The sequence below is a fragment of the Dryas octopetala genome, chromosome 5, assembly GCF_963921425.1.
Source record: "Dryas octopetala chromosome 5, drDryOcto1.1, whole genome shotgun sequence".
Classification (NCBI taxonomy): Eukaryota; Viridiplantae; Streptophyta; class Magnoliopsida; order Rosales; family Rosaceae; genus Dryas; species Dryas octopetala.
The window spans coordinates 22,427,928-22,443,711 of NC_141370.1; the positions used below are offsets into that span (position 1 = coordinate 22,427,928).

At 38.6% G+C, this 15,784-nt stretch overlaps 3 protein-coding genes across 5 annotated transcripts; 2 read left to right on the plus strand and 1 right to left on the minus strand.

The window, feature by feature from the left end:
- Positions 1 to 59: 59 nt before the first annotated feature.
- URH2 (uridine-ribohydrolase 2) lies at positions 60 to 4,982 on the minus strand. Of its 3 annotated transcripts, none has more exons than XM_086243656.1 (9): positions 4,827 to 4,982; positions 4,133 to 4,248; positions 3,922 to 3,981; positions 3,016 to 3,201; positions 2,829 to 2,933; positions 2,329 to 2,425; positions 1,345 to 1,452; positions 1,119 to 1,188; positions 60 to 386 (listed from the first exon to the last, which is right to left on the minus strand). In XM_086243656.1, the coding sequence occupies exons 1-9, from the start codon at positions 4,876 to 4,878 to the stop codon at positions 278 to 280; spliced, it is 903 nt and encodes a 300-aa protein (XP_086099782.1). In that variant the 5' UTR covers positions 4,879 to 4,982; the 3' UTR covers positions 60 to 277. The 3 variants fall into 3 exon arrangements, with proteins under 3 accessions (XP_086099782.1, XP_086099780.1, XP_086099781.1); XM_086243654.1 differs by having other exon boundaries at positions 1,119 to 1,254; XM_086243655.1 differs by lacking the exon at positions 4,827 to 4,982 and adding an exon at positions 4,390 to 4,663 and having other exon boundaries at positions 1,119 to 1,254.
- Positions 4,983 to 7,675: 2,693 nt separating this feature from the next.
- On the plus strand, positions 7,676 to 9,688 carry LOC147285880 (GPI-anchored adhesin-like protein). Its single transcript, XM_086245252.1, has one exon. It carries the CDS (start codon positions 7,684 to 7,686, stop codon positions 9,625 to 9,627), a length of 1,944 nt encoding a protein of 647 aa, XP_086101378.1. The 5' UTR covers positions 7,676 to 7,683; the 3' UTR covers positions 9,628 to 9,688.
- Positions 9,689 to 12,113: 2,425 nt separating this feature from the next.
- Positions 12,114 to 12,963, plus strand: LOC147285881 (uncharacterized). The gene has a single exon (XM_086245330.1). The coding sequence runs from the start codon at positions 12,245 to 12,247 to the stop codon at positions 12,644 to 12,646; it is 402 nt and encodes a 133-aa protein (XP_086101456.1). The 5' UTR covers positions 12,114 to 12,244; the 3' UTR covers positions 12,647 to 12,963.
- The last annotated feature ends 2,821 nt before the right edge of the window (positions 12,964 to 15,784 follow it).

Here is a 15,784-nt window from a genome sequence, read left to right on the forward strand (position 1 = left end):
GTATATATTTGGTTTGGTTACTACTTACTATCTTCATATTATTGGGATTAAAACGAAAATTCTAGTCATTATTGCCAGGAAAAAAAATAAAATACAAACAATTTTATTTCGGATATGAGTGAATGAAGATTATGCAGTTTATATCCAAATCAGATGCCTTAAATATCAAGCACAACAGCGGCAAACCAGCTGCTCTTCCTGAAATGAAATGTAAGCTATGTCTTGAATCAAGCGCAGGTTAAACAAAGCTGGTTCAAACTGCATTTGATCGAACACTTCAAGAGTCTATGAGCCTTTCCATGACCAAGTTGACAACTGTGGGAGCATCAACCGTGACTGCCACCTTCACTGTGGGTTTATCAGACCATTCCGTGACTTCGCCAAACCTAGTTTAGTTATTCAAGGAAAGCACAAAGGGAGATGAGTCCACAAAACGATGATCATAGGGACAAGGGTCAATAACCAACAGCAAAAGGGAGTCAAGAACAACCAGTGGCAGAAATTAATTAATACAAGAAAAAGTGTATCTTATGTTTTCATGTTTTGCCTTTAAAAGAAACATTCAAAGCATGTACGGCTTAAAAATAGACCAAAATATGTAGGCAGGGATAACCCAAATGGTATCCAAACATTTGTTTCAAAGAGAAGGTCCCAAGTTCAAATGCCCTCACTAATTTCGTAACTGATAAAAATTGGCAAAAAAAAAAAAAAAAAGGATCAGAATATACAAGGCCTCTTTTATTTGGTAGAATATAAAGAGACCTTTAGATGTATTAAATACGGTATCTTCAGTTGAGGAAATAATTTATGACAGACATACAGGAATCTATTCAGTTGAGACCATCCGAGTTTTATACTACAGTCATTATCAAAACTACAGATCAGCACTGACCAATTAAGTATGAGTTTTCAATGGCTTGGTTTTTCTCACTCCTGTCTGGCTGAATAGTCTTATACAAACCTTTCAGGGTTTTGCATAACCTTCTTTATTCTGTACTTTAAATCATTTTGCTAATATCTATTGTAATCTCATTCTCTGTTACAAAATTGGACAATCAAATCCAGATCTTTTTCTTTTTACTTTTTCCTTTTATCTTGGATGAATAGAAGGGTCCTACCTTTTCTGTTTGTTATACAAAATTGTGAGTCCTCTTGTGATGCCATTTGTCTGGACTCTAACAACGCCCTCTGTGTAGGTGATAAGTGAAGGATTAACAGCTGCAAGAAGGGCTGTAGGATCATGAAGGTAAACTCCTACATCATGATTAAATCTACCATCAGTATGTTCATGATTATGTTTTTTCCAATGCTTTGAGTTGCATCAACCCATTTCAGTAAACTAACCTTTCATGCTATACGCATCATGATGGTAAGAGAAGTACACATCCAAAATTTTGCACAAGTACTGAGCAAATTTTCCATTTGACCTTGCCAACTTGTCTCGATCAGCGTCTTCATGTGTCAGAATGAATATAAAATAAAAATGAGAAGGAAGAAAATATGTTGATTCATGTACTAATTGCAATCATGAAGTTTTCATACAAGCATTTAATCAACTGTCAATTTTCAACATATTGCTCTCATAAATCCTGAACTTTTTGCAGAGAAATTACCAATTCTACATAATATTATAAATCTCTAGAACATGGGATTCTTAAAGTTATGTTTTAGGATTTCCTGATGAACCACAAAGACAAGTAAATTTTTTGGAAGTTTACATACAGGCTAATTGAAGTCCTGATAAGATTTAAAGCCTGCTTGACAATGTGTTCTCACAACAGCTACACTTTCAGAAAAACAGATATTGGTGGAAAACAGATAAAAATCATAGAATCAAAGATGGCTTCATAAAGATATAGTCTAGTACCACCTAATATTTGGGATATGGCCTGTTGAGTTGAGAAACTTTCTTTGATATGCTACAACAAATAGTACCTACAAGAAATTTGTTTCCTGAGGGTGATAAGATATGGTGATTGGTTCAGTGATGCAAAAACTGAATGAAAACCTGGGAGGATAATTAATGAAGATGGCCATGGGTAAGAAAAATAGGATTTTAACATAGGAGAGGATATCATATATATGATAATAAAAACTAAAAGAGTAAAAAATTATAACATTTGGAAGATACACGGAGTTAGGCGGTACATTGACCAACTGCAAAACAGAAATCATATTGTCTGTTGACTTGAATTTTTAGGATGCCACTTAGAAGGCACAGCTGTGATGGAGGGCATTTACATGATAAAAGGTACACTCATTAATATGTTTTATCTTTTTCTGCATAAGAATATGATTAACGATGAGGAACACAAATTTCTCAAGTACCTGTCAAGACAACTTGATGGGTAACATTTATCCCCACAGCCAAAACATCTGCTCCGCTTGTAAATACTATATCTGCAGCATCTGGATCCCCGAATATCTGGTCTCCAATTGCATCCAAGGACATTATTATCAACATATATTTTAAGTATATCATGAAGATATTTCCATAGAAACTTTCAAAGCTTGTTCGTGAAGAAATAAGTTCAGGTGGGAGATGAATAAGCCCAATAAAAATATTATAGTCTGGTTGATATCCAATAAAAATAATATGGTTGTAGCTGATCTGAACTAATGCTAATCAACCATAACAAATAAAACCAATAAGAAGTAACAATTAAGTAGGCGGGAAAGAATGTTGAGCTATGTACAAGTAGCATGATGAGTTATTTCATCTTTCCGCAGGCTTGTGAATTGGACAGATTAATAAATCAAATTTAATAGCTAGTTCGATAAGTAAAATTCAAGTTGAAGGTTGAATACATATAGTTTAAGCAGCTTACGTTGGCCTCTGCTGCTGGATTTACATTCCCATTTACTGCAAAAGCACCACCAAGAAGAACAATCTGCCCAATGTTCTTTGCAAATGCAGGATCTAGTTCAGTAGCCTATATCAATAGATAAATCTGTTACAAAGGATTAAGAATAATGTTCACAATAGAAAACCACGCAATGAATCAAGAATCTGACCAGTGCAATATTTGTAAGGGGGCCCAATGCTACCACAGTGACTTTTCCAGGGTAAAGGTTTGCTTGTTCAACCAAAAAAGCTGCTGCTGACTGTTCAATTGGCTTTCCTTTTGGTGGAGGGAAATTTTGGTTGCCAAGTCCATCCGTACCATGAACAAAATCAGCAATACGAAGCTTTGTGCCTTTCTTCACATGGAAAAAGATGCAATGACTGATGAGTTATGCATTTCAGACATACATCAGCATGTCTATATGCAAGAAATAAAGCTGAAAACAGATACTAAAAGAATTGGATAGGAAATTTCTTAATAAATCTACAAATGGTGATCTCAGGTTAACTCTTCATTCATTTGAGCATGTTGAAAAATGATACATATACAGGTAGATTACCATCCATTAGCACTATGAATCACACAAAAGGAAAATTTTGCTTGCCTTTAAGAATAAGTGAAAATGTGTTACATATATATATATACACACACATATATATATGCATTCATAAGCTTTAGTCTTGTCTAGGTAAAATTTTGAAACGATACCCTTCTTTCCATGTGTAAGTTATACATCAAATATCTAAAATTTATAGATGCATTTCCAATTGGATTCCTATTATCCTATATACTTTCTTGTGAAAGGAAAATGAAAAGAGTTATAAAAAAACAGCGAGTTAACTCAAGTATGATCAATTCACTAATTTTTTTTATCACACAGGTACACATGAAATTTAAAAAGAAGTATGAAGATAACTAAAAAGGAAAAAAGAGCTCAGGGCACAAAACAATGGGAAAACCAAAAAAGATAAATCATGGGGCAGGAGTCATGAAACTGATGGAATATACAAGCCTGAAGAAATATTAATAGATAAAATGAATTCAAAAGTGAAGATCACGAAGGACGAGAACATACAGTTATTGTGACATGGGATCCCTCAGCCACCGGAATATCAGTTCTCCCTGCAACCTCCAACTAAACCAAATACAGAAAAAGGAGGGTAAATAAGAAACCTAAACAATCAATCAAATGCCTAAACCAATCCTAGACATAAAGAAAAAGTACACACAGCAAGAAATGCAGGTCAATGGTACCCACGAGGAGACCTGAAGCTCAATAAATTTACCAAATGCAAGGCATTTCTTGTGGCCAGAGTCGTATAAACATTTCCATATATAGTTGTAAGTCCAATCACTTCCACCTCGGGGGATTGTAATGCCACAAATATGGCCATGGCATCATCTGCACGTATTGTCAACTCAGATAAATGGTAGAGCCGCAATATGATTATTCCAAATATAAAAGTAGCAAAAGCAGAATCCTCCATTTGGTAGCCAAGAATGCATAGGAAAAGGGATTGGTAAACGAAATTTTGAATGACACCTATTTAGACAGAAGCAGAAATGGGTGGCTCAACTGCATTGGTTTTGCTGAGTCCCATCCACGAGTCCCATATGAACAAAAGTCCAAGATTTATCAGAATCTTGATCTTCTTCAATCATTTTCAACTTTCCAGGGATGGATGTCTGGATACCCTAAGCCTATTCCATAAGCGGGTATGCAGTCAATGACAGATTCACAAGCAAACTGAAAGGTATTGTTGGTGAGCATTAGTACTAGATGACAAGCAGAGAGAGCAGCATGAGCACTCAGTTAACTGGAATCTGACTCATACTAGATGGCTACATGTAGGGCCATCCATACATAAAGCTTGAATTTGTAGAGTACCCAGATGTTGGTGATTAAGGTCCAGAATTCCAGATAGTGTTTGTTGAAGAAAGATAGGATTTGCAAGAAAGTGAAAAAAGTGAAGAGCTTACCAATACCAGGGTCGGTATCAATGATGATCTTCTTGGGTTCAGTCACTGCCATGGTGGTGTTGTGAGTCGACTGTCAAAGGATACCGCCGCTGATGACGAGGATTGTACGAGAAATTGGGGTGACGGTTAAAGCAAAGGAGCAATTTAATTGAATATACCTTTTTAATTCAACTTAAACTTTTTGGACCCCCTCACTTCAATTCTTACTTTTTTTTACTTTTTTTAACTTTTTTTTGTGAAATGTCTATAACACCCTTCATATAAAACTTAAATTTTTGTTACTGCAGCATTTTTTTTCCTCTCTCTCTCTCTCTCTCTCTCTATACTAGCCCCGCCCCCAGAAAAACCACAAATAATCATCATACCCAGCATCAAGATTTGGGCTTTGCCACCCACCCAAAACCACCGTGCCGCACCCAAAACAATTGCTCGCTCGCGTCCAGATCTTGTAGATGATTGGAATGAACCATCGCACCTCCCTCCCTCCCGCACCCAATTCGATCGGAACCAATTATTAACACTATGATGTGGGTAAGACCTAGTAGCAAACCTAGCAAAATTCAATGAAAAAAAAAACCCACGTCCTCCAGCAAAACCTACAAAAAAAACCCATAAAATGAGTTTTTCTCTAAAAAATTTAAGTCTGGTTGAATTTGTGGTCGCCACATAGCTATAGCACATTCTACCATGTGACAATCACAAATTCAACCATATAACGACCACAAATTCGACCATGTAAAATGAGTTTTTCTCTAAAAAATCTAAGTCTGGTTGAATTTGTGGTCGCCACATAGCTATAGCACATTCTACCATGTGGCAATCACAAATTCAACCATATAACGACCACAAATTCGACCATGTGGTGACAAAAAATTCCACCAGATCTGGGTGCCGGTGCTCACCACCATCCTCCACCGACATCTCATCTTTGTCTCTCTTTCTCTATCTCTCTCTCTCCCATTTTCCCTCTCAACCCATTTAGAGAAAAACCCAAAGCCCAAATCTGGGTTTTTGAATTTTTTTTTTTCAAATTTGATTTTAGAGAGAGATAGAGAGAGGAAGAGATGCTGAGTGTTGGCTAGTGATGGAGGTCGCTCTCCATGGTTGCTGCAGCCTATAGGAAGAAGATGGAGGAAACAGTTGCTAGAGTAACTCGACTCACAACATGGTCACCATGAGGATTGTCTGATGGCCACTGTGTATTTGTATAAGGGTATTTTAGTTTGAAAAAAAAAGCAAAAGGGTCAGAAAAGTTAGATTTGGGACTAGGGGATCAAAATAATTTGTATGGTATTAAAATGAGCAGTAGTGCTAGATATACCATATTTTTATACCATAATTTTATACCACCTTATGTGGCAACTTACATGACATTCATATATTGGATACTAAAAAATAAAAATTTTGTCTAATAAAATAATGACACATAAAATAATATAAAAATGTGGTATAAAAATGTGATAAGTATAGCATTATTCTAAAATGGGTTATTGATTAACATTACTTTAAAGCAAATGTGTGCGTGAAGAAGGCTCAATGGTATCTGTCATTTTAACTGTTTCCAAGACTGTGCAGTTAAAAATAGAAAGGAACATTTGTATATTTATATATGGGCTCCGGCCCCACTTGAGAGGTTATGGCATTTCCAGCAAATATGTCAAAAACATTGGGTATTGTTAGAAAAATGAACATGACCTTCCCCTTACCCTCCATTACATTTTGAATGAGGGCTGCTATTTGCACACACTCATTTTTCTTTTTGCACACCCCTTCTAAAAAAAAAAAAAAAACCTCAAGAAAAAGACCACTTTAACCCTCCCCTCACCCACACACCTCATTCCCATCTCCCCCCCCCCCCCGTACACACCCCCCCCATCTTTCTCAAGCTCGCACAGCCACGCCCACAGCCACGCCCACCCCAGCCCCGACCACCTCAGCCCTCCAGCCACCGCGCACAACGCCTTCCAGCCACCGGCGTGCCCTTCTCTCTCTCTCTCTCTCTCTCTCTCTCTCTCTCTCTAAGTAGCTGGTTCAGCGAGCACTTGCAGAACGGGTCCTTGATGTTCGGTGGGTACCTGCCGAACAACACTCACATCGTTCGGCGGATGCCTGCCGAACGAGTGTGACATTTTCGGCGGACTAGTGTCGAACGGATGCGCAGATGCGAGCGGGAGGAGAGAGAGAGAGAGGAGGTGGTGCTGCGACAGGACTGAGGTGCGGGAGGGAATGAGGTGGTCGGGTGAGGGGCTGAGTGGGTGGGTCGGGGCTGGGGTGGGCTGTGAGGGGTGGTCGGGGCTGGGTTGGGGTGGGCTGGGGAAGAGAGAGAGGAGGTGGTGCTGCGGGGGGGTCGGTGCAGGGGTTGAGGGGCTAGGTGGGTTGGGTGGAGGGGGGAGGCCGGAAGGGGAGGGAGGGAGGGGTGGGTCGGATAAGGGGGTTGAGGGGCTAGGTGGGTTGGGTGGAGGGGCTGGCTGGCTGGGGGAGGGTTGGAGAAGAAGAAGAAAAAAAAAAAACAGAGGAAGAGGGGTGTGAACGTGAGAAAAAAGAGAGGGAAAGAAAGAAGGGTGTGTAATGAAATGAGGGTATTTTGGTAATGGGTTGGGTGTATGTTGAGAGATTTTGAATTTGAAGTAAGTGTGTGGGGTGTGTAGGAGAAAAAAAGAAAAAAAGGATGTACAAAAAGAAAAAAAATGGTGTGCAAATAGCAGCCCTGTTTTGAATTCGTTTCCTTTCCACATCCGCTTTCGGTATGAACATGAACAATTTTGAAATCATTTTGTTTTAGATCTGCTTCTCTTTTCTAACACACACACACACACATACACTGATACACACACACACAGTGAGGCCTTCACACGCTATGAAACGATCGTTGTCGTCAAAGCTCGTGAAGAAACCATCTCCGGCTCCGGTACCGGCGACGGCGACGGTGAATCAGAAGAAGAAGAAAAAGAAAAAGGAGCAAAGCCCTCGAAATCCATTACAGGATCTCAATGCCATCCCCATTAGCAATAGTAACAATGGCAGCGAGGCTTCTTCTTCTATCTCCATCGAAGCCCCACGAGGTTGCCTCAGGTTCTTTCTCTCTCATTCTTCTGCTTCTAATTCAAAAACCCCCATTAATAGGCCTAAAACTCTGTCCAAAACTCCTAAATCAGCTCCTGTTGTAAGGCCTTCAAGGCCGTCAAAATCTAAGGAAAACCGGTTCAAATGCACTATTTTGGAAAACCCAGAGAAACCCATATCACGGAAAGTGCCTAAATTTAAGAGTAATTCTTCTTGTTTGTACCAGTGGCAGTCTGGGAACAAACCCATTTCTAGGAATGGACAAAAGTTGAAAACTTATTCAGTTTTAAACTCAAATGGCAATTCCCTGAGTAAGTTCGAATCTGGGTCTGAGGAAGAAGGTATTGTCAGGATGGTTGGTGATGCTGGTCAGCCCACTGAGCTCAAGTCAGATTGTACTGATGGAAATTTTACACCTTTGAGTAAGATCGCTACTGGGTTGGGTTTGGACTGCAAAATTGATAAGGCCGAGGATGTGCAAGAGAATTCTAACGAAAGTAATAGTAGAACTCCTCCTGTTCAGGCCTCTGTGTCTCCAGAGATACAATGTGGATCATCTGCGGTGTCAACAAACACACTTGCTTGTTATGCTGCTGGCCATGTTCTTTCTGGTATCACTGACAAGAGGAAGTGCAGACCTAGAGGAATTCTCAATGTAGGAGAGAATGATTCAGGCTTCGGTCAAGGGAAGGCTTTACGCAGTTTTGAGGAGGATGATGATGAAACTGGCGAAGGGGCTGATGCTTCTTTGGTTCCTTTGCCTACTGAAGCTTCAATGCACTGGCTTTTATCACCATGTAATGAGGAGAATGAGGATCACAAGGATCATTGTGAAAATGGTAACATGGAAAGTACTACTTATTGTAACAGGAGGAGCACTTCAATTTCTCGAAGTGGAGTTTCTAAATTACAAGAAGCTTTGGATCCCTTAAATGACCATGTTCCTGTTTTGCCACCTCCCCATTGTACACCTGGTTGCGAGGTTCTAACCATGACTGATGAAAGAAATTATCATCATGATTTTGACAGCGAGAATTCTCCATTCTCTATTGTTTCACTTGGTAGTGGAAATGTTATTTGTACACCTCAATCAGACTCAAGTAGAGATAAACTTGCTGGCCTGTCAGGGTTTAGTACGCACAATCATAGGACACACTACCTTGATTCTGAACTCAGTTCAGTAACTGAAGCTATTCGAATGGCCAGCTTGTCTCCAAACGGTCATGTGTTAATTGAGGATCAGATTGATTCGAGTTTCCAGTTTGACTGTCTCACCACAACATGCAATTCGATCGGTCGATTTCAGAAAATTTTGGATGATCGAGCTTCCTGGCTTTCCAACTCTACACTAGAGAATGTGTCACAATCCCAGATGAGGATATCATGGAGAGAGGGGTTAATGAGTCGTATCTACGATATGGATGAATATGATTGCTGCAGATGGTTATCAGATGAAGAGGAAGATACCAAAGGCTGTAGCAATGATGTGTTTAAAAAAACCTGTCAGAGTCCTGAAGTCAATATCAATGCTGGGGAAGATCAGATTTTAACTAATGATTCTCAATCCCCTGAAATTTTGGATGATGAACCAGGAGTTGCTGGGAAAGTTGAAGAAGGCTTTCCTCCTCAATCATCATGTTTGTGTGCTGAGTCCATAAGCACTGATGGAGGTGGCCTGCTTGCTTCAGGGGATTCGGATTGGACTCTGTGCTACAAGAATGAGCTGTTCCATGTATGACTAACTACCTTCTCTTGTATGCTTTCAATCATATTAGAGTAAGTCTGACAATTCTTAGTCCAAAGTGGTTTTCGGGTGGTAAATGAGTATTACCACTTACGGACCATTGTTGTATCCTATTCTTTCCATGGTTTAATTTCAAACAGTGTATCATATAAATTATCTTTCAATTGAGATATTTTAAATTGTATTATATGGAATGCATCTGTAGGTTTTCTATACTAACAACTTTTTGGAAACAGTAGAATAGTTACATAAATTGATAATAGATAGAGAGAGAAAGTGACATAGAGATAGAGAGAAAGTGACAGAGTTAAATCCAGGTCGGACTCCCCCATTTCAACCCCCAATTCACACAGCCCAGAACTCTGTTTTACTTCTGAAACAAAACCTAATCAAACCCATAAACCCACCAACCACAGAACCCGTCACAGAGAGATATTGAGAGATATAGAGACAAAGAGGAAGAAAGGAAGAGAGGAAGAGATGGAGAGAGAGGGGAGGATGAGCCGTCGCCGGAGGTGGGTTGGGGCTGGGTGGGGAGGGGCGCTACTGCGACATAGATCTCCTCTTCTTTCTTTTTTTATTTTATTTTTTAGTTTTAACCTTTTAAAGTATTTTTTTAGTTTTAATTCTTTTTGTTTTTGTTTTCAATTTAATATTTTCTGAATTTTATTTCAATTTTAATATTTTCTGTGTTCAGCTTTAATATTTTATGTTTTAAGAATTAATATTTTCAATTTCAATTTCAAACTTGTTTAGTTTTAGTCTTTTGTTATTCTAAAAAATTTAGTTTTAAATATTTTTAGTATTAATCTTTTTAGATTTTGAGTTTTAATATTTATTAAGTTAGAAATTAAATTAAAATTTTATCTAAAATGAAATGACCAAATTATCTCTAATGTGGATGGAAAATGTAACGGAATTGACGGATTATCCCACAATAAGACAAATCTTAAGTATGTATTCTACATTAACACAAACTCAAACGTGTGTCCTAAACTAGAATTGACTTCCAAAGTATGTGTCTTGTTTGAAAATTTTTTCCTAAATAAATTGATAATAGATCAGCTAATTCTATGAACAAGATTATGTGAAAAATGGAAAGAAAAAAAGACAGCTAAACACCAGGAAAGCATGTAAACGGGCTCCCTTTAGCCATGCCATGGTGTTCTTCCCCTCGGATTACCTGTGAATGTTGTTCTTGGATCTCTTGAACTGATAAACATGAACCCCTGTGATTAAATATTGACCATCAAAACTGACTAGAAGGATATCTAAGCACCTGCAGGCAGGCTCTGGCTGATATTTTCAGGACCATGACTTTGAAACTTACTAATAAGCATCCAGATATGGGAGGGTCAAAATCACTTTATTAAACTGAAAGAATAAAAAAAGGAAACTCGAACGATTTTAATGCATTAAGGAAGAGACATAAAACTAGAGACAGAGAGAGTTATAATTAAACAGCTTACTACATTAATCTTAAATTAATGAGCTTGTTTATTAGAGATTAGTGATGCTAGTGCTAGGAATGAACTGATTGAACCACAGAGAAATTTTACAAGAGGATTAGGTGAACAAGAAAGCCCAATCAGGTATGTTTTTTGGTTTGTTAAATATTCTACCAACTATGCCGGCTAACGGTATGTTGAGCATTAACACATCAAGCACCTAAGACGGCTATGTTTGGTAGAGACAATAGAGAAGTACAATCATGCCATGTGTTAATTACCTTTTGACTTAGAATCAAACTTATTTGAATATAGTAATACATTAATTATTATCATCACCTGTATATGTATCGTATATATATATATATATTATTGCAGTGAGAGATAAGTTGTGCAGACCAAAAAAAAAAGTGAGATACAATATTTGCCTAGCTTGGAATTAGAGCTGAGTTGGGGTCAATTACAATTACATGCTCTGGTCCTCCTGGTGGGATGAATTATCCTCGATGCCTCGTTGGTCAGTGGTCTTTGATTCTTTCTTTGACATGGCAAATTGACAAATGGGTAAACAAAATGAAGATTGACCAAGTAAACAAAAACCAGATATGCTTCTTAATTCCAATTATTTACATATTTATATATATAGTAAAAAACAATAAGATGATGGTGACGATAAAGCATTTTCTGTTTCTAATTATTTAATCTAATTAATAATTCATTTCAAAGTTGCTTTTGCGTGTTCAATACCATCCAGCTGCTGTGTCACACTATACCTCTTCTCTGTGTGTGTGTATATATATATATATATATGTAGAGCCGTAGAGGCTGCTGCAAATTAATTAATAGACAGGTTGTTTAGTTAATTAGTAAAGACTAAAGAGGATAACGATGGATGACGATGATATATCATGAATGAATTGAAGATGTTTGACCAAACCACCACCGAGAAAATAATATATATGCATGTCAAAATTAAACCACCACCAATGACCAAACCAAACCCAACAACAAGTAATATATATATTGCGATAATGGTCTTTGATCAATTCATTTTTAACAACATCCAAATTGAGTTCAAAGTATTTCAAATTCTTATTCCTGGGCTGTTTCTTCTTGAGAGAGAAAGAAAGAAAGAAACAGTCTTAATTAGAGATCGATCAGAGATGGAGGGCCTAATCCCAATGGTGTACAAGGCAATTAAGAGGAACAAAACTCGGCGGCAATACAGGTGCCTCTCATCTGCTTCTGCTGCTCAAACTTACAACATCGCGGACTTCTATGTTACTAGTCAAAACTACATTCTACCTTCAACTAATGATGATGATGATGATCAAAGGAGGAGTAATTACAATTATAGTGCTACTGCAGCAGCTGGTAGTACTGCCTTTTCGAGATCTGCAGATGATCATCAGATGAGTACAAATTTTAATACTAGTAATGGTCGACACCACCGACGGCACAAATCTATGGATCCTCATCATGATCCTCCAAAACAACAACTTGTCCGCTTTAGGAGCCATAGATCATCAATCTTCTCATGCATCACTACTTGTAGTACTGCCTAGCTATCTAATCTCGCTTGCTTCAATTCCTGCAGATCGATCCTTCATCTCAATTAATTGTATGCATATATGTCAATTAAGGAGTTGAATTAATTAAGAAATACTTTAATTTAATTTGCTGATCATCTCGATATATGTTTTTTCCTTCGATCGATCATGTGCTAGCTGCTAGCTAGCATGTATGCATATACATATTCTTCTCAAAGCCTTTCCTAGCTACTTCGTTTTCTTGATCGTGTATATATCTGTGTACATATTCTTCTTTAATTTGTTGTTTTTCTTTTGGTCAGATCTTAGTTTAATTGATATTCTTATTAATTAATGTACTTAATTTTTTATTTTCCTCATCTCCATCCGATAGCATGGACTACTAAAAGGTCCTATATATATACTGCTGTCATAATATTATTGTTTTTTTTTGGTGCAGTCATTTATATTTTTAATTTTGGTAAGAAGTCATATATATATATATATATATATATATATATATATATCTATCATCATTGTTTATCAGGATGCAACCGACGGGTTATCTATCTTTATATATATATGGCCTTGAGATCTAGATCTATTCTTTCGCTAGCTTAAATATTTTTTAAACTTAACGCTAGCTAGCGCCCAATATTTAAATATATTGTCCTGTGATCGATCATTTCCTGCTTGTTGAGTCTTCCATATATATGATTATTGATAAAATAAGTGTAGGCTTAATTATCTAGAGTTAGCTCAAATAGTAAAGATGGACGGAATAATAAGTTAGAATTAAGATAGATTTAAAATTTGATTCCTTCTCATATAACCGAAAATAAGTATAAGCTTATATATAGCTTGCGATGACATTGATGCCGTACATGAGGCGAATTAATATTGTAATTGTTGTTGCACGAAAACGGCTCAGTGGTCAAATCATCTTCGCCGGAGGCCCTCAAATATTCTGGTCGGTAAGCTTATTGATTACCTTGCGAACAATTAATGAACAGACTGCGGAGGGTGACCTAGGTACTGGTGTGGTATTGGCCGAATTAGGGTCGGGGGGGGCTATTCAGACCACCCCATTTTGCTGAGTTGACCACCCCCCTAATTTTTTGCTCATTTTTGCCCATTTTGCCCTCCTCTCCTCCTCCCCCACCCAGCCACCACTCCCCCACCGATCCCCTCCCCTCCCCAGCCCGCCCCCAGCCAGCCCACCCCTACCCAGTCAGCCCGCACCCCCTCACCTCAAGCCCCGCCGCCGTCGCACCCATCCCCAGCCCGCCCGCACCCCCTCACCTCAAGCCCCGCCGCCGTCGCACCCATCCCCAGCCCGCCCACACACCCATCCCCAAGCTCAGCCCCCGTCGCACCCATCCCCAGCCCGCCCGCAGAGAGAAGGAAGAGAGAGAGAGAAGGGAGATCGGGCGGCAGGGAGGGCTGGGTGGGTCGCGCCGGCGATGGGGAGGGGCGGGGTCGACCGGCGAAGGGGAGGAGTGGGTCGCGCCGGCGGCGGGGAGGGTGGCCGGCCAAAATTGGAGGGTGAGGTTTTTTTTTTTTATGTAGAGGCAAAATGGGCAAAAAAGGGTAAAAAATTAATGGGGTGGTGAACTCAGTATTTTTGGCTGGTGGGAATAGCCCGCCCCCCCCCCCCCCCATTAGGGTCTCCGACGATCAAGTTAGCAAACGCGTAAACAGTCAATGAGAGTGATGATGAAACTTACCTTCTGTGAATAGGTGATGACACTATTCATAAGATTCGCTTATGAGGTTTCTCTTATTGACAGGTAGACTTACTTGGGGTGGACACGTGGGCAACAACCTGATTTCACTCCGAGTCTGTCCTAAGCTGTCGTCATATGGGTTACCCAGCCGATTAGGGGTTGGTTTAACTAGCGATTTATTTTTGGTCTGGAGAATATTGTTTAGTGACATTTTCTGACTTTTGAGTCCAAAGTTGGTTGAAATCATTAGCATCGGCGGCCTGCGCCGTTATTACTACAGTCAGGAAGAAAAGTCGGTTATATGATAGTCGGTAGTCCAAGTGGGTTACCGGTAGTGTAACAACAGTACGTAATAACTAGTACGTTTATATAGTTGGTAAGGTTTAATTAATTTGTAGATGCCTAGTTAGCCCATTGTACATAGGATATGTAATGACTGCTGGATAAATCCAAGGAATGAGTTATTGAGATCGAGTACTCATTCAACCTTATAATCACACTGGCCGGGATCTCCCTCTCACCGCTTACCATAAAAAAGAAGGCTAGCTCGATCGATCAGCTGCAACACTAGCTACTATATATCCACTACGTACTACTACTACTAAGTCGATCTAGTATTTATGACCACTCAGACACTAATCTAATCAGCAACGCTAGCTGGCTTAATGTAATCACCATCCCATGCCATTTTAACCAAGGCAGCAGCTAGCCACCGCTATCATGTACATATATTTCATACATAACTTGCTTTATATGATCTGTACAAACTGAAATTTGGCAAACTTAATTGGCCTGGCCATTCGATATATGGTCGTATATTTATGATCACGTATGCATATATACACGAAGAGTACTATCAAATAATTACAATCTAGATGTAGGTCGAGTAAAGATAGATGCAAGAAGCGACTAGTTTTGAATTTATATAATATTCCTTCTCTATATATACATATATATATATATACTGGAAGAAATTAATCAAAAAGGAAAACAACATATACATATATATACTGGAAGAAATTAATCAAAAAGGAAAACAACAGGCATATATATATATACTGCGCACTGCTGCGGATATATATATATATATATATATATCAAAATTTACATGCCTGTGACTGTGAGAGTAGATGATGATGATGAGAGCTAGAGAATAGAGATATTGCATGCATATATCATGAATGTGTTTGTTGATGGTCATCTAATCATATGTGATCGATCAATTATGTACAGATTAATTAAGTGTATATGAATTGAAGCAGATCAAAACTAGATGACCATCAACAAACATATCCACTGCTGCAAATTAAACCAAGAACATATATAATATTAGCCAGCTAGCAAGCAATTAAGCTGCCTGATCAAACTTGCTTATGTGGGCAAAACGTACAACAATAATGTTTTGATTGTTGATCAGGATCCGACTCCATCGATCAGGCGAAAGTCT